Source organism: Coffea eugenioides, chromosome 5 (assembly GCF_003713205.1).
Source record: "Coffea eugenioides isolate CCC68of chromosome 5, Ceug_1.0, whole genome shotgun sequence".
Classification (NCBI taxonomy): Eukaryota; Viridiplantae; Streptophyta; class Magnoliopsida; order Gentianales; family Rubiaceae; genus Coffea; species Coffea eugenioides.
This window is the reverse complement of record NC_040039.1, coordinates 12,515,616-12,533,799: the sequence shown is the minus strand read 5'-3', so window position 1 is coordinate 12,533,799 and position 18,184 is coordinate 12,515,616. Positions and strand designations below refer to the sequence as shown.

Here is an 18,184-nt window from a genome sequence, read left to right as displayed (position 1 = left end):
CAGTCCCGTTTAAATTCCTGTTCGGGTCAGTCCCGTTTTAAATTCCTGTTCGGGTCAGTCCCGTTTAAATTCCTGTTCGGGTCAGTCCCGTTTAAAATTTCTAGTTCGGCGCCAAGTCCCGTTTTAAATTCCTGCTTCGCCCAGTCTCGTTTTAAATTCACTGTTCGGCCAGTCCCGTTTAAAATTCTGTTCGCGGCTAGTCCCGTTTTAAATTCCTGTTCGCGGCCAGTCCGTTTTTAAATTCCTTGTTCTCGGACCACGTCTCCCGCTTTAAATTCCTGTTCGGGTCAGTCCCGTTAAATTCCTTGTTCGCGTCAGTTCCCGCTTTTAAAAATTCTCTGTCCGCTTCAAATCATTTTGCCCATCGAAAACACAGGTAATGTATTGGTGTCTACTATCTTGTCTCAGTTCAAAACTCAAACAAAGAGGGGCAAACTGTAGACACCAAATTTTTAAATAATTTGTATGTGCATCTAATTCATGATTTTTGTTTTAGATTGTCTGCATTTTAGTTGTTACCTTTTTTATTTGTCTTTTATTTGCTAATTATTTGTCATATTAATTTTGTTCACGTTTTAGTTTTAGTTTTAGTTTTAAGTTTTAACGTAAAATTTGTGAAAAAAAAAAGAAAAAAAAAGAGGAAATTGATGAAAAATGGAAAATTGTGCTTTGTTGATTTTAGTTTATTTAGTTTCTATCCAATGTTAATTAAATTATTTTTTTTTGTTGTTTTTGTTGTTATTATCAGTTTTATTTAATTAATTTCAAAAAAATCAAAAAATCAAAAAATCAAAAAATCACAATTCCATTTCTGCCGGATCACATTTCCTTTCCCCTCTAAAACACTCAACCTCCTCCATCCGCGATTCATCTTCATTTCAGCCCCCAACTCCACTCACAATACCAAAACATATACATTCCACCAACCACACATTCCAATATATACCATTTCCAATTCACCACAATATCAGACTTCCATTTTCATTTGCTGCCGTGAGCTGTGAGGGAGCGGCTTCCTTGGGATTATCGACCGAGAGTGAAGAGCCGAGCTTCCCATTTTCCTGTCTGATCAAAAGCTTGAGCAAGGGAGGAAGTTGCGCAAGTTGCTTTCTTAAATTGTTCGCGAGTGAGTGTGAGAGATAACCGTGTGAGTTTTATCATCCTCTTCCTCACTGCCTAGAGCTTCCATTCCTTTCTTCAACCTCAACCATCTGCGATCATCCTCCATTCCATTCCGCGTGCAAGCTTGAGCAAGAGAGGGAGTTGGCGGGCTGCATTCCTGTGCTGTCCGAGAGCTAGCCGAGAAAGAAACATTGCAGCTTCTTGTTGCGTGAGCTGAGCTTCCAGCTGAGGTAAATTCTAGACTTAGGCTAGCTAATTATGGGTAGATGAAGCTGTTTAAGAGCTTGCATGTGAAGTTTATGCTTCCGGATGATGAAAACAAAGCATTAGAAAAATCTGATTTGGAAGGAATGGGTTTGCCGAGAAACTGAAATGGAAATGCAGCTTTAATTTTGTTTCCCTGAGGCAATCTGAGCTTATAAACGTGATTAACTAACTTAAGACAAGATGATTAAGCTTTGCATGCAGCTCATTAGCTCGGTTAAGCAAGAAATAAAAATGAACAAGAAAATCTGCTGCATGCAAGATCATCCGAGAATAGCCGAATGAATTTCTGGATTTGTGGATGTTTATAGTTGCTGTCCGAACTTGATCTGAATTAGAAATGATAGTAATTTCATTAAGTAGCCTTGCATGTTAGTTTTGGGTACTTAACACAATGATTCAACCGAGGTAAATTCGGATTTAAGACCAACCAAGTGCTGGAAAATTTATGTGATTTGCCGAGGGAGTGAAACTGGAATTTGCAGTTGTTTTTGGGAATTTTTCTCTGGAAAATAATGCTTGGAAATGCATGAAAAATGTTGTTTTAAGTCTTGTATGACATTCAGTAGTAAACCATTTGAACTGGGGGCAAATTTGGCCAAAATTGTTGACACATAGCTGCTGGAAATGTTTCAATTTATCCGAGGAAGGGAGAAAGAATTTTTCCAGTTTTCTTTGGGAATTTTGGGATTCCAAATTGTTGCATTTAAAGTTTGACAAGCTGTAAAATATTCCACACTTGTTGATTTCACTCTAGAATATTTTAAGAGGGTCATGCATGCGATTACTGTTAAGATGATATCCGGAAGTCTTGTCTGAAATAAGAAAAGCTGCGCTTCATTGCTCCTGTTTTGTTCATTGGCTTTGTTTGCGTCTATAAGAAAGTTCATGTTTGGGGACATTCGATGGTAATGGGGGGCAAATTCCTTGCATTTGGTCTGTAAATGACATATTGGTAGAGCTTGTTGGAGTGTTTGCACGCAAATAAAAATTGCTGCATTTTTCTTCTTACTGTTTCTTTCCGTGGCTGTTCTCTGCGCTTGCATGCTTAATTCTGTGTGGAAAGGAAGAAGTGGAAAGTTTAGTGTTGAGTTCATGTCTTTGGGTCAAAAAGACATTTGAATCATGCCCAAGTACCTGCTGGAAAATGCATATTCATTTTGCTGCACCAGAAATTTACGGTTGTGTCTTGCTATTTTCTTCCATTGCGGTTCCAAACTTTGCTATTTTTGTTAGATAGTAATTCCAGCCTTGACCGAAAGTTGTAGTTTGTATGCATGAGAAGCTTAACAGGATTTTGAGCATGGGTTTGTGATTCGAAATGCTTGAGTGCAGCTTCCATGCGAACTGCCTAAGCTCAAAAGATTTGTTTGCTGAAGTTTCAAACCTTTGATGTTTTGCTAATTTTTCTGTTTGAATGAAGTTGCTAATTTTTCTGTTTGTCTGAATAAAGTTGCTAAGTTTTCTGTTTGTTGGGTCTGAATGAAATTGGTTGGTTTGGAAAATTTGATCACGGTTGTGATTAAGAAGCTTGAGCTTGAGAAGAAAGTGCAGCAGTCTTCGGTTGCTAGTGTATGTGAAGTAATTGCAGAAACTTGTTTCATGGCTATTGCATAGAACTTGCATGTTTTTTCCTTCTAAGTTTTCTACCTGTTGAGGTGATGGTAATGACATAGTTTGCAGCTTAGTTAAAGCTATGTATGTGAACTTGAAATCTGATTTTTGGAAATAAGATGTGAGTTTGAGTTGGGTTTCGTTTTGAGCAAGCATAAGAGAAAATGTTGCAGAAATAGATTTTCTTACGTGAGTTGCATGAGCTGCATGAAAAACCAAAAGAAAAATTGCACTTCGGCCCCCCAAGTCCCCTTTTGACTCACTATGACCCAACCAATTGAATAATTTCATCAATTTGGTCCTTGGCAGCTTTAATTTTGCAAGTTTTATTGCTTGTTTGCTTCAAATAATTACCATGCTTTGTTTAAATTGCACTTCATGCATGAATTTAAGAGCTTTATGACCATGTGAGCCCGTGTTTGTATGTTTTCTTTAATTTTCCCAAATAAAGTGGTACCTTGACCTTTCTATTGTTTTGAAGCCATTTTCACTTCATTTGATTACCATCGAAGGGGAGGTATATCTAATCATTTATTTCTTACTTTATTTGACTCTACGTGCTCCTATGTGTTATGTGTGAATTTGCATGATTAATTTGCTTTCCTTGCCTGTCTTTAACTCCTTTACTTTATTTACTCTTGCTTTTAGTAAGTTATTCTTTATGGGGTATGTGTACACCTCTTGGCTTGTAATAGATAGGGCTTGGAGGAGCATTCAATGAAGACCTATCGAAGACGTGTGCCTAGCTAGCAAATGTAATAGTTAGGGCTTTAATTGTCTTATGTGTCTTGCATGCTTAGTTGTTACGTGTTAATTTGCTTTATTAGGGCCTTGCATCTAGTCGAGCATGCTAAGTGTTATGTGCTATGTGTTTACGAGTGTTTGGCATGTCTACTCGCTTTCCATGGCCATGAAAGAATGTGATGAATGAATGAACGTTTCCACTAGTCCAACGCTAGTCGGAATTCATAGAATGGGCTAGTTCAACGCTAGACTCTTAGGAATTTCCCCTCGTTAGTACATGTTTGCATGTTCATTACATGTCATGCATTTTTCTTAGTTTTATCATTTCGCATGCCCCTCTAATCCCTTCCCTCTCAATTTAGGTTTTGCATTTCATGCTAGTTTATAGGGGTTCATTTGCTTGAGAATCCCCTTAAATATGGGATATAGACGAGTGTGGCTTTTTATAAGCCTTAGCACGCTTGTATTCCCTCTATAAAAGGGCAAATTGAGTCACGATTTAGGTCTCCCCGTACCCAATATGCATGAATTCCCTAGGCTCATGCATTTTTAAATCCACTCTACCATTTTATACCCTCATCACACTTTCATTTTTCCTCCCATTTTGCACACGAGCACCTTTGTGTTTCTTCACTTGCACACGAACACTTTTATCATCACTTGCACACATGCACTTCATATTATCATTTCACATACCGTACCTTGCCCACTCACGTGCACATTTTCCTTTACATTTTTATTGTTTATTATTACTTTTTCAAACTCATGTCCTCACATTGCATACATGCATTCCATTCATTTGCATCCCACTCGCATTATTCGTGACTTCTTCAAAGGATCGTTATTGGGCTTCACAATTAATGTGATTGATACCACTCAACCTTTGAAGAGAAATTTCCCCCAATACCCCTAGGTCTAGGGTTTGCATTCATGTAGTGCATCCAAATGTAATAAATTCTTTGGTTAAAACAAGAAAATCTTTGATTAAATCATGCAACTAGCCTTGGCTAGGTCAAAGGGGTGCCTTGGATTTTATCCTTGCCTTCCCCTTTGTCAAATGTGACTCCCGAACCTTTTTCTTTGGTTTACGTAGACTAGAAGTCGTTTAAAAAGGGTTTCTCACTACTTTTTCCTATTTTTTTAAAAAAATACATTTTTTTAGGTGACTTGGTACACCTTAACTCATTACCAAGTGCCGACTCCGTATTTAGTTTTAAAAACCCTTTTTAAACTATAATTTTGGGTCAAATCGTCGCATTCTCAAACCCCCATTTAGACCCATTTTTCTTTTAAATCACAATTCATTTTCCAATCACAAATTGAATCGAAAAATACATTTTAAACCATTTATTCATTTTATCAAAAAAATGGGGCGCGACAGTTGCTATACAAACTTAAACAAGATTAAGGGAGAGAAATAAGAAAGACAGCCATAATACCTCACCAAGATGCTTGCAAGAGAAATCCACCACCTTTCCTTCCAAAACTTTAACACACAAAGCTTCCTAGGTTCCTAAGTAAGAGTTTAATCGGTTTAGATTTTGAGATTCAACTCAAACAAGGCTAAATCAAGATGTAGCTGGAGGTTTCTTCCCTCTTGTTTTCCTCTCCCAAAAATTTCAGCCAAGCCAAGCTAGAAATGAAGAAAATTTAGCCAACAAGAGAGATAAGAAGAAAGAAATGGTCTTGGTCAGCAACTCTTGGATCTTTGACACTTGTCAAAGCCAAGTTTTCTCTCTTTTTTTCTCTTTTCTTTCCTTTTTCTTAGTCAACAAAGATGGCTGGATTAAGGGGTAATTTAGGGCTGATTAGCTCAAATAAAAACAAGGGGATTAGGGTAAGAAAGTATGGTCAAACGATGTACTTAACCGGTAACAAACAGTGCACGTCGGTTCAAGCCGTTTTTTCCTAACTCGCCCGTACTTGTGTTTTTACTTATGGTTCACTAGCTTATTATTATCACTTCTAATCACACACTTTTTCTTACCTAATACTCATTCTTATCCACCAAATTTAGTACACACACCTCACCAAGTGATCACACTACCAAAATGCACCAAAAACCCTAGTATGCACAAAAAAAACCCTAGCTTATGCCATCCCTTTAGAAAAATCATAACTTGAGTTATAAATGTCAAACATTCATACAATTTGGCCTGTTAAAAACTAGACTTCAAATACTAATAATCTTTAGAAGACACCTCAAAGAAAGTTCATAAGTTGGTCCAAATTTGAGCCATAAGCTACTACAACATTCCTATTGTTACTTGTGCAGGGCAGAATTTTCAGTCAACTTTGCCAATTTTCTGGAATTTATAGAAATTGAATCAAACTCTGAATTTTCCACCGTAGGAAGCCCTATGAGTCTAGTTTCAAACGCAACAAACGGAACTCAATTCCGACCTTCCTATACGAAGTTATAGCCAATTTCCCAAAGCTGCGCAGAGCCTCCTGCGAAAATTTTTAAATTTTCTAACAACTTGAGAATATGAAACTTTTCTTAACAAAATTCACTCTCTTGGCTCAAATTCAACCATTAAAGCAACCAAGAATCACAGGTAAGTGAGTTCACATAAGGGTTATAAAGACAAGTGAAATTTCGGGGTCTCACAGAACCATACCCTAAATTTTATCTCATTGGAAGCTCTATGAGCCTAGTTTCTAACGCAATAAACAGAATTCAATTCCGACATTCCTATATGAAGTTATAGCAAATTTCTCAAAGTTGCACAGAGCTTCCTGCGAAAATTTTCAGATTGTTAATAACTTAAGAAAATGAAACTTTCACTAACAAAATCTCACTCACTTGTCTCAAATTCAACATATAATTGAAGGATAACATGTATAAAGCAAGAATTAACCAAGAATCACCATAAAATTGCAAAAAAATAGGTTCAAAACCTCCTTCCCTGTTTTCGGCCAGCAAGCAGAAGAAATTTTTCCAAACATTCCTCCAACCAATTTCCCAAGTTCAACCAAACCTACCAAGCAAATCCATAAGGTGTTATCACCTACATAACAAGAGATATCTATAGCCAAAATCTCAACAAGAAAACCACCATACTTGCATATAGTATCCAAAACCTAAGAACTCAAACATCAAGTTCTAGAATCATCAACTTGGAAAACTTTCAAGATTCACCACAAGATTCACTTATCTTAAACATAAGACAAAAAAAGAAGGATGATCTAATATTCTTACCTCTTTTGCTTTCCAAACCAAGATGAAACTCACCCCACAATCCACCAACTCTTCTTCCCTTCCAAGCTCAAGCCAAGTTTGATGGATAAACCAAGTTCTCCCTTTCCTTTTCCCACAAAATGGAAGCTAGATTGGATGAATTTTTCCTTTATTTTTTTCCCTCAAGATTCTACTCTCTCTCTCTCTTTTCTCGTGTTTTTCCTCCAAAAATCAGTCAAGGCAAGAAGGAAGGAAATTGTGATCTTGAATGGAAGCATAGTGAAGATAAGAAGAAGGCTTGGTCAAGCTCTTGGTCAACTTTGGTTGGCTCCTTAACAAATGGCAAGAAAATAAGAGATATCTATCTTTTATCTCTCTTAAGCACTCAAATATCTATTACTCCTCCAATCATCACTTAACACCGCTTATCACATAAATCCTTTTGCACAAAACTCCTTCTAATCCTCCAAATTAATTGTACATACCTCACTAGTTGGTCACACTAGTATAATACACTATGAAACTAAACATGCACCAAATTAAATATGCACTAAGTTAAATAAGGTAATAGGGTAAAAAGTGTGATTCAACCAGTAAAGTAACCAAGAATTTAAGGTAAGTAAGTTCAAATAAGAGCTATAAAGACAAGTAAAATTTCGAGGCCTCACAACATTGAAGTCCAATTCAGTCAAATTGCAAATGCCATTAACTCTAGGAACCAAAGGGAGTTGTCAAGTAAAATCGAAATCAAACCTAGGGAACATTGCAAAGCAATTACCCTCCAGAGCGGTAGATAATTAGATGGCCCCTCTAGTGCTGAGCATGAGAGAGAAGAAAGTGAGAACTCAAGTGATGATCAAAGGGTAAGTGTGGGGGAGAAGGTAAGGAGAAAATTGTAGATAATGTAGAATCACCACTCAAACCAATGTGCTAGTACCTCCGATATCATTCCCTCAAAGACTCAACCAAATTAGATTGCACAAGGAGTTTGAAAATTTTGTGAAAATGTTTAAATAATTGCATATTAACATTCCTTTTACAGATGCTATTGCTCAAATTTCATCCTATGCTAAGTTTCTAATGGAGATCATGTCAAAGAAAAGGCATTTGGAGGACCATGAAACCATAGCATTGATGGAGGAATATGGTGCATTGATATAAAAAAAAGTCCCTCCAAAGTTGAAGGAGATGGGTAGTTTCTCTATTCCTTGCACTATTGGTAACATAAATTTTTCAAGTGCTCTATGTCATTTGGGTGCAAATGTTTAATTAAAGGAGTGATTGATTCAAAGATGATGTGTTCGGAAAAGCAATTTGCTAAGCATTTTTTGGTCTCAATGGCTATCCTACTTTTTTTTATTACACCATCAAGTGAATTCCTACTAGACCTAATCACGCTTAAGTTCACTTAGATTAAGTGAATTAAAGCGTACTAGCATTTCCTTGCAAGTAACGGACAAGTTGGTAAATTATCCTTTTGGTATGCTTGAAAATGTGTTAATAAAGTTTAAGAAATTCATTATTCCTATTGATTTTGTTATTCTTGACATGGAAGAAAATGTTAATATGCCACTTATACTTGGTAGACCTTTCTTAACTATCATCGGTGCCATTATTGATGTTAAACAAAGAAAGCTTAAGTTCTAAGTATGTGAAGATGAAATCGAGTTTAATTCACATGAACTTGAAAAGTTTGAATTTCAACTAAAAATCTAAAACGTGATTGAGCAGGCAGGAGTAGACATTAAATTCAAAGCTTTCATTCCTTCAATGTAAAAATCAAAGCTCGATTTTACATGCCACAATAGCTAACCATTACTATTGCAGTTGTTCGTGTACGTAGTCTAGAATAAGCATTGTATGCTAGACGGTGGGCCACTAAGAAAGCCTTATATGATCCCTGTCATAATAAAGCCTAGTGATTTACTTGTCCAAAAACTGGAGCTGAATAGATATTCGGATCCATTAAACTTGTTTCATTTCCACCAGCAATTTTGTATGATCTTTTTCCATTCCACCCACTCCAAGGCCCATGCAACGTGTGAGAAATTCTTAGACAAGATTCATTACAATTAGAAAAGGATTTATTGTGATTGTTACCTATGTAGACTGAGTATCATCTACAATTTTTACTGCTGCTTCCTTCTAGACCTACTCCATGTAACATTCACAAAGTAATGAACTAGTGGATTCTAAACTCCTTGAAAAGCACCATATGATGATGCACCAACCTGGCATCTTGAGTCACCCATGTTGTCATTGTATTGAACACTGGTGACTTGGCTTTGGATTCTTAATACATCTATTTGTTTTCTTCTTGATCTTGGGTTTGTACAATGAATTGCTTCAACTCCTGAACTGCCATATGCATTATAACCGCACAAGTTACGGGGACATGTCCTTTGTTGTGGCCATCACGCAACCAATGATTAGGGAAAAAATGAATGGAATTACACCTAATGCATTGATAATCTAATTTATGATTTTCAATTACTGCTATGTATAAAACGACAACTAACCCTCAGTTTCCACACTTAGTAACTTTGCTCTTGCTACTTTGAACATGATCACCTTTAGCTCTTGTCCTCTCGAGGTCCTTCAAATAACATTTCCTTAAATGTGCTCCATCCGAATCTACGACCGATCTTCCATTTGTGCCACAGTCAAACCACACTCCACCCAAGCTCTCCTCTAGGTATTAATCTCATTTTTAGCATTACTTGCACGAGTAAATCCATCGTCCACATAGGATGCAAAGAAACACTTTAGTTCTTGTCCTCTCGAGGTTCTTCACATAACATTTCCTTAAATGTGCTTCATCCGAGTCTACGACCGATCTTCCATTTGTGCCACAGTCAAACCACACTCCACCCAAGCTCTCCTCTAGGTATTAGTCCCATTTGTAGCATTACTTGCACGAGCAAATCCATCGTCCATATAGGATGCAAAGAAACACATTTCCTTGCAAATTGATGTCAAAGTTCCAAATCTTGCGGTTTGACCCAATTCAGTACATCTCTGGAAGAACTTCATTTTCCACCTCCTCTTTACCCTCGCATGTCCATCTTTTCAAGATGCAAGATTTTGGTATTGATTGCATATTTTTTATCAACATTACACAGAATATGTGTGCACATGGTAGCCCTCTCCATTCCATTTTCTTGCATGAGCACTTCAATGATTGGGTCCTCCTATTGATCTGCACTGTCCATGTTCTGTCATCCGCATGCTTGTTGTGGAAAAATACACAGCCATTTCAAGTTTACTTCCATTTATAATAATCATAGAGGCTTTGTCTGTTTAGGTTCTTCTTCAACTGAAAGAAAAGATTTCAAGTATAGACTTCTGATGCATGCTTCTCCAAGCTTCATAGTTTAGTTGCCAAGACCACTGTTATATCTTCTGTCTCAAGAATTGCCTTGGCTCTCATGTGCTTGAAGTGAGCCAACTCATGTGCCTCAAAGGTCACAACCAGAGGCCTTGATCTGGTCGAGGCTAGATCTGGGGAGTGGGGGGGGGGGGAGGACGGGGGGTTGGCGGGAAAGGGAAGGGAAGGAGGAAGAAGGAAGGGGAAGAGGGGAGGAGAAAGGAAGGGGAGGAGAGAGGAGGAGGAAAGGATGATGGTTGTGGTGGATGGTGATGGTGATGATGGGTGACGGTGATGCGTGGAAGAAAAAAAATGTTGTAGAATTTATTTTTTATATTTAGGAGTTTTTTTTCATATATTGTTTGGATGAAATATTTTTGGAGTTGATTTTGTTCGTATATTATTATAGTAATGTATTTGAAAAACTAAATTTTGAAAAATAGGCCAATCGATATGGAGCTAAAATTATTCAAACTTAAATTACCCGTACAGCTCAAGTCTAAGTCTGCTGCGGATTTAGCAGCCAATCAACCTACCGTAACTTGCACTTCCAAAATCATTTGTCATTAGAAGGTAAAATCAAATTTAACAAAATTAACCTATACATTCAACTTTTTTACAAATCAGATAGCAGTAATGAACTGAGAATGTCATGTAATGCATGCTCTGGAGTCTAGACACGAACTCTGTTAAAGCACTAGTAACATCTTGTCCTGGATTGGCAGTAAAAATTGAAATATGGGAACCATAAAAGGTAAAATTGGAATATAAAAAAGCATACATAACATATAGTTGAGTTCGGATCCATAAGGAATTAAAAAACTGATCTAGGAAACGAAGCATTGGAACTAACCCCATTCCATATATTTACTGTTGCGTATTTGGATTCAGACAATCTTCTTGCATATATTCTGTAACAAGAATCACTTTCTTACACTTACAAACCCTGCCATCAATTCAATGCCTAATAGATAATACGACTGCAATGCTGAAGAGAACCAGAAGTCCAAAATTACCCCCTGGTAGAATCGTTATCCTGTTCAAAGAAACCTTAAACTTCAGAAACATTCTATCCAATTCCCAAGAGATGCTGACCGGAGGAATCGGAAAAACTGATTAGCTACATATCTAAAGCAACAAATAACTTTTATTCGGTGACTGTGCTTACAGTAAAACTTAGGAAAGCTTTTGTCTTTTGCATCATTCTTAATGACGTATTTTAATGCTTCACGTGTAATTATCTTTATTAGATTTCAGAAGTAGACAATTTCAGTCCATTAACCAGAAGACATGTAATTCTGGCGTGATAGCGAAAGATAGATAAATGAAAAGGAAATGTGTAACATGGAACGGCAATAAACATCCTTGGGATGGTTCATAACAAAATGTAGCAAACAAGTGTATTCTTTAATCTGTTCTAGATCATTGGGACAAAAAAAAAATTCCAGCTTACCTGCGTTTTGTTTGCTGCTGGTAAACATGCATCATTACCGGAGGGAGGACGCCAAAAAGAAAACAATTGGCATATATCCCAGCATAGTCAAGAGCTCTGGAAAATGTAGAGGGAAATAAGGCAGCAATTAGAACAGGAAGACCAAGTACAAAAGGCATCACAAATCTTCTCAATGAATTCCACACACAGGCTGAATTAAATTTGGAACCAGAATGGACATTAAGACCACTGTAAGATATTCTGCCTGTATTTCCTGGGCCTTGTGCATATGTGAATGTCATCTGCCCAATTTTTCCAACTTCATTTTGAAATCCTTGAGGTCCCTGGCTTCTCATTTGCCTTGAATTAGATTTAGCAAAGATGAACTCTAGCGTATCGGCAAGCTGTTTAGGAAAGCTAACAGCATAACCAATTAAGCTAGTTGCCAGCGCTGAAAATGCAAAGGCTTGAACGGCTGATAAAGCAGAAGGGTTTACTGAAAGCAAAAGTGAAATGGGATCCTTAATTGACGATGTATTGTTTGTACCAGCAAGCCCCAATACTATAGTATTCCATGATAGAACCATAAGCAATGGAATAGTTCCACCAAATAGTATTGCTTTTCGAGCGTCATGTATAGTGTTCCCAGCAATTTTACAAATAAAAGGAGTGATGACATGAAACCCCAGTGTTAGAACAGCAATGGGTATAGCTGGCAAAACTAAAGAAATCTCCCATGAAGCATACACAAAGGAAACTAAGATATTATTTCGCCCAACAAGGAAACCAATTCCAACAAGTGCTATTATGGAGAAAAGCATCATGATGCATAGAAATCTATTAGCCGAGTCAATGGCCTTAAATGGGAATAACCACAGAGTTAGTCCTACCATAGATGGAAACAACCCATTTGCAATTATAGGATTTAACCATGGGAAGCACTGAGAGACTATAGCACCAATGCCTGACACACAAGCCACTAACAAAGAAAAGCTCAAGGATGCATAAACCAAAGCAACAAAAGTACCAAGACTACTTCCCAATGTCTTCCTAGCAAGGCCCGTGAAGCTAACTTCAGCAACACTATCTTGTTTCATTACTGCAAAGCTGAGCTCTGCAACAAGAATAACAGAAGAAATAACGTAGAGCCAAGAGAGGATTAGGGCAAATGTTGATGGAACTGGACCTGATTTTAGGGTTGCTGCAGGTAATCCCAACATTCCAGGCCCTACAGCTGTTCCCACGATTAAACCCACAGCTCCCCAGAAATTCTTCTCAGGGGTTTCTTGGTGAACTTTTTCAAGGCTGTAAGATTTCTCCAGAACACAAGCATCATAACCACCATTCTCCAAACTGACACAGATAGTGGAATTATTCTGATTTTTACACCTTACAGCCAAAGCGAATTGTCGACAGGAATAATCTGTGTGCCATACAAATATTGGGTTCTTGTGCGCTTGAGACATGCATGGGTAGAACCTCCGATTTGTGTAATCTAATAATGACAATTTCAGATTTTGGATGTTTCTTGAGAAACGAAATACGGGTGCGTTCAGCGTCGAAGTAGCATATTGATATGTTAAAATGTTCATTTTCTGGGCCTCTCACCATTACATTCACTTGCTAGTCATTCACCATAATTACAGAAGTTGCAGCGGTGAAGCATCAGGCCTACAGCACAAGAATAAGTTGTTTTTCTCATATTAATCAAAAAATTCCTTTTAGGTTTTAAGTATTTGAGATATTTGAATAGTTGAATACCTTCAATTAGAGGACACAGTTGTCTATTCCACTAGTTCTCCTTACTTCTTTTTTTTTTTTAGAGTGGGGAGACAGGTGTCTAATTATTCACAAAACTGGAACTAAGAAAAAATGGTTTCTTCCATCCAGTCATTTTCTTTGATTGAACTACCAAGATGTCCAATCAAACGCAAAAATCCATCGTATCTGATATCTCTAAAATTTGAAGCCAAATGTTCTCTATTTTCTGTGTTCTACATCCCACTTAGCAACAAAATGAAGCAGTTTGCTTGCAACTGGAACTGCTAGGACATATCTACCTGCAAGCAGCTATCCACTGAAGTAGTGAATAGTCTCCTCTACGTTATTACCACGATTGCATTTCATACCATAGATGACAAGACCAAAAGCAAACACCAACTTTATTGAAAGTTTTTTAATCACGTTCAAGACTAAAAATATCATAATATTTTGGCAAAAAAACTTAGCAGCTTATACTAACTAACCTACTACTAATTCCATAAGGCTATAGTGTCAAAGTATAGAAAACCAGAGGAATAATGTCCACCAATTCTCATCAAGTGAACTAAATCATCTTTATTTCATTCACGAACAACTGATTGAGAACTCAGGCAACTGGAAAAGTTAAAATGACCAAATTCAAAATTCAAAATCTATGAAAACACCAATAAATTTAAAGAGAAAAAGAGAAGAAAAACCCCACAAGAAAGAAAAGGCAGCTTAACTCATCCGGGTTGGACTTGAACATAGTTAGCATTTACCAAACGAAATAATTTAGACCAGTGGTACTATCATTTATCAGCAATTTATCACAACAACATCAACGAAAAAATCACTGCCACAAGGAAAGGAGGACATTTCCAATAGTACTTGAAAGTTCTTTTATCAATGGAGCATGAATTAAGGCATACTTATCAAACTAATAGAAATTAACATAGTTCCTATCGATTTTTTTTATTACCGTAATGTATCCTTGAGAGATATAAACGAACCTGCATTCAGTATGGGTACTTTCATTTTCTATATAAGCCGCCGCCGCCGTCGGTGGAAGTGGAGACGAAAGTGCCCAAAAATGTCAGGGTTAATGGATTCATATGGTGCAGGTTACTACCAGCTGGTCCGCCCCTTTCCTACGGAGGAGTAAATCTCTGTCAAGTAGCATGGAGTTGAAGGACCTGCGAATCCAGCACCTAAATTCGAGGGACGAATGGAGTTGAAGGACCTGGATTCTAGGGATTGGCACGGAGTAGATGGCCAGAAACATCACCAAATTATTTAAAATTGCACTGTTATGGTCATTCAATTTTATTTTTTTTATAAAACACCTATCGTCAACTCTTTAATTGCAATTTTAGTACCAATATTTAGGATAATATCAGTTTTAGTCCTTAATGTTTAAATAAAAGCAAATCTACTTCTAAATGTTTCAATTTCTAAACACAATTTCAATTAAAATTGCACTGTTTTGGCCGTTCAACAATTTTTCCCTAAAAGATCACCGATCTTCAACTCTTTAATTGCAATTTTAGTACCAAATATTAGGATATTGATAGTTTTAGTTCTTAATGTTTAGATAAAAGCAAATATAATTCTAAATGTTTCAATTTCTAAGCACATTTTCAATAATTCAATTTCTGAGCACAATGCACGGTGTAATTTTCAAACTTGCCTACAAATGCCCAGTTATTCAAATTCAAATATTAAATATGAAAAGTTATATAAAGGTGTGTCAATATCTTTGTGGTTATGTTGTTGTAGTTTTATTAAGTAGTGAAAAATACATAATTTGTTAAGAAAATGTAAGACAATATAATGAGTAGATTATTGAGATCATTACGATGTTTCTTGTTTCTGCATACAACAAAAATAGAATAAACAAAAAGATACATGTAATTGAAGAGAAGCTGATAATTTTGTTCGTAAACTTTAGTTTGATTGAATCAGATAATCATGCACTTGTTCTAAAAATAAAAGAAATTATAAGAGATAAAATGAAGCTCGATATCTTTTTTTCATGTTCAACAATTGATATATGCTATACATACTAGATGAATTTAATATCTAAATAAATAGCTATAATCATTGAATGAGCACTACAACACATTAGGAGATTGATTCAACATCTCGGAAGATTGCATTGCTTCTTTTTTTTCCAACTTTTTTTGTTCACAACAACTCTTTCATATACAAATTTGAAAGTTATCAAATAATTATTTTTGGACAAAACATTCTTGAGTAACGTAATTGTTGAAGGCTTATCTAAATAGCTCAAGTGATGCAAATGTCTAGTAGTGAAAAGAGAAGAAAAGAGATTAGATAAAGAAATCAGAGGTGAAAAGAAAAGAAAAGAGATTAGAGAAAGAAAGAAAAGTAATTTTTTCTTTACTTGCTAACTAAACAAAAGTGGCAAGATCATCAGTTTAAGAATGATATATTACTGTATGGCATTGCTTTACATTGGCTAGCTGTATTTGCACTACCTTGATGTGCACCAAAAATGTCTTTGTTTTGGGTCGCTCATGACCAAATTTAAGAGTAAGCTCAACATCTGTAAGCAATGCTAATTCATGTTGAAAAAGAAGTACATTTAATTGTAAAACATTAAGGACGACTATAAAATAGCAAGAGATACAAGACTCAACACGAAAAGGACTAGAGAACTACATATACTTTCTTGTCCATGATAAGATAAACAAGCCATTATTTCATACCTAAAATCTTATTGATAGAAGGAATGAGTTCTGGAAAACCAAATCAAATAATTGCAAATTAAAATATTTCAAGTGCAAAATAATTTTTTAAGTCAATAAGATAGAAAAGAATATAACATCTTTCTTATTTTGCATAAAAGGAACTTCAAAATAATATACATTCATATCCAAATACAAAATGAGGATAAAATCCCCAAATAGTCATCTTGTCACTATTTAAAAATGTTGTGGCATAACATCATAATAAAAAAACATCCTGTTGCTAGCATCTATACATCAGCTAGATGGTTTACCACCCACTTTGCTTCATGGAATTTATGCTTTGATTTAGACTTATTGCACCAATACGAGGAGGTACCTGCAATGAGATATAACCATAGCATATTGTAAGTTGTAGTATCAACTTGGTTTAAAAGCTTAAAAACATTAATAGCATCAACTTCCAATTCCAATTTGCAACAGTTATGTTTTTATAGGATTGGCTTTTGAAGCCCCACTAATGATAAGTTTCCAAAAGCCATCCTTAACAGGAGTCTACATAATCATAACTTCAAATTTTTCTTTAGTTATGGTCTGCATGGGTCCTAGAAAGAAGTAAACAGAAATATTTGAAAGAAGAGAGGATTGAGTTTTGCCAACATTAAAAGATTAGTTTTATTTTGATAATTCACCAAGGACCAACAAGCAAAAGAAATCATAGTACCCCAAGGAACTTGATAAAAAAGGGGGAGGAGTTTTTTGCTAGGCATGTTTTTTCCATTCATTCCTCATAACTTAAATGGTGATCAGTTCCAATGTCCCAAGGCAAGTTTATTTGGAGCCAAAGGCTTATTGCATTAGGACAGCTTCTAAGAAGGTGAATAACATACTCCATCAGTTGGTTAAACAAGGAGAAAGGATCCAGGGATGTTTTTCTTCTAAATAATTGGTTTTTTCTAAGAATACACCTTTCATAATGACATTTATGGCCAATGAGTGCATCTACAAACTAATCTAACAAATTTTGCCACTTTAACCATCTTTTCCACAATTAGTTGAAACTTATTCAAAACTATAATTCAAACTTCAAATTAAAGTGATATAGGCAACCCTAGGGGAAGACCCTCCTAGAACCTCCCAACCTTGTAATTATCAGAGTTGGATCTTTTCTCCCAACAGAAATTGAACTCGATTGTTCTCATGAACTCAAGACCTCTGACACACAAAGGTAATCAGCAACCTTAAGCAAATAAGGATGGATGAAGCGACACCACGATTAAGGAACAAGCTAATCGATAAAGTCTGATTTGAATCCTAAGCTATGAACTCAAGAATTCAAGAGTAAGTTCGGTTAAGAACTTGAAGGAAAATTCCTCACGATTTCTGGTTGTAATAATCTCCCTTTTACTCTTACAAGAGGTGCCTTTTTATAGGCTAAAACTAGGGCAAAAATCCGGCCCACACAAACCTGGAAGAAATTCGGTCCGCACAAAGAGCTTAAAGAGCCAGCTCTTTAAGGCTTTCCGATAAGGCCCAATAAGTAATAAAATACTCAACGCCTAACAACTACTAAACTAGACAGTCTTAAAACAACTACCAACTAAGCTAACAAGTATGAGATCATTCCTTCGCTTCAAACGTACAAGTGAACAAAGTAACTTCATGGTCCATCGAATCTTCAAACCTAGCTTGCTCCTTGCTTGTATGGTGAATGATCAATGCTCGTAAAGCTTCCTTCACCTTCTTGGTTCTTGATCTTGTCATCAGACCACCAATGTTGATCAAAGGGTCCTTGACCCAAGGTTGAAGTTGTTGCGCACCCGTATCCGCATCATTCCCTTTTTCCTCGAAAAGATTCGTCCTCGAATCTTCAAAATCTCCTCTTGAAAGTGATTTGTCCACAAATCGATGGTGCGCTTAAAGGACAGCAATGTTGGAAATAGATGAATGACTACGAGCCATGTTGCATGTCGTTTGGTCAGCTTCTGGAAGCGCTCAAACAAGGACAT

General features: G+C 36.4%; 1 protein-coding gene across 3 annotated transcripts; it reads right to left on the bottom strand.

Annotated features, from left to right (window-relative positions):
* Positions 1-11,052: 11,052 nt before the first annotated feature.
* LOC113769927 (tyrosine-specific transport protein-like) lies at positions 11,053-14,751 on the bottom strand. 3 transcript variants are annotated; one of them, XM_027314247.1, is made up of 4 exons: positions 14,478-14,751; positions 13,486-13,801; positions 11,746-13,395; positions 11,053-11,328 (listed from the first exon to the last, which is right to left on the bottom strand). In XM_027314247.1, exons 3-4 carry the CDS (start codon positions 13,314-13,316, stop codon positions 11,250-11,252), a joined length of 1,650 nt encoding a protein of 549 aa, XP_027170048.1. In that variant the 5' UTR covers positions 13,317-13,395; positions 13,486-13,801; positions 14,478-14,751; the 3' UTR covers positions 11,053-11,249. The 3 variants fall into 3 exon arrangements, with proteins under 3 accessions (XP_027170048.1, XP_027170049.1, XP_027170047.1); XM_027314248.1 differs by lacking the exon at positions 13,486-13,801 and having other exon boundaries at positions 11,746-12,838; positions 12,911-13,395; XM_027314246.1 differs by lacking the exon at positions 13,486-13,801.
* Positions 14,752-18,184: the final 3,433 nt, after the last annotated feature.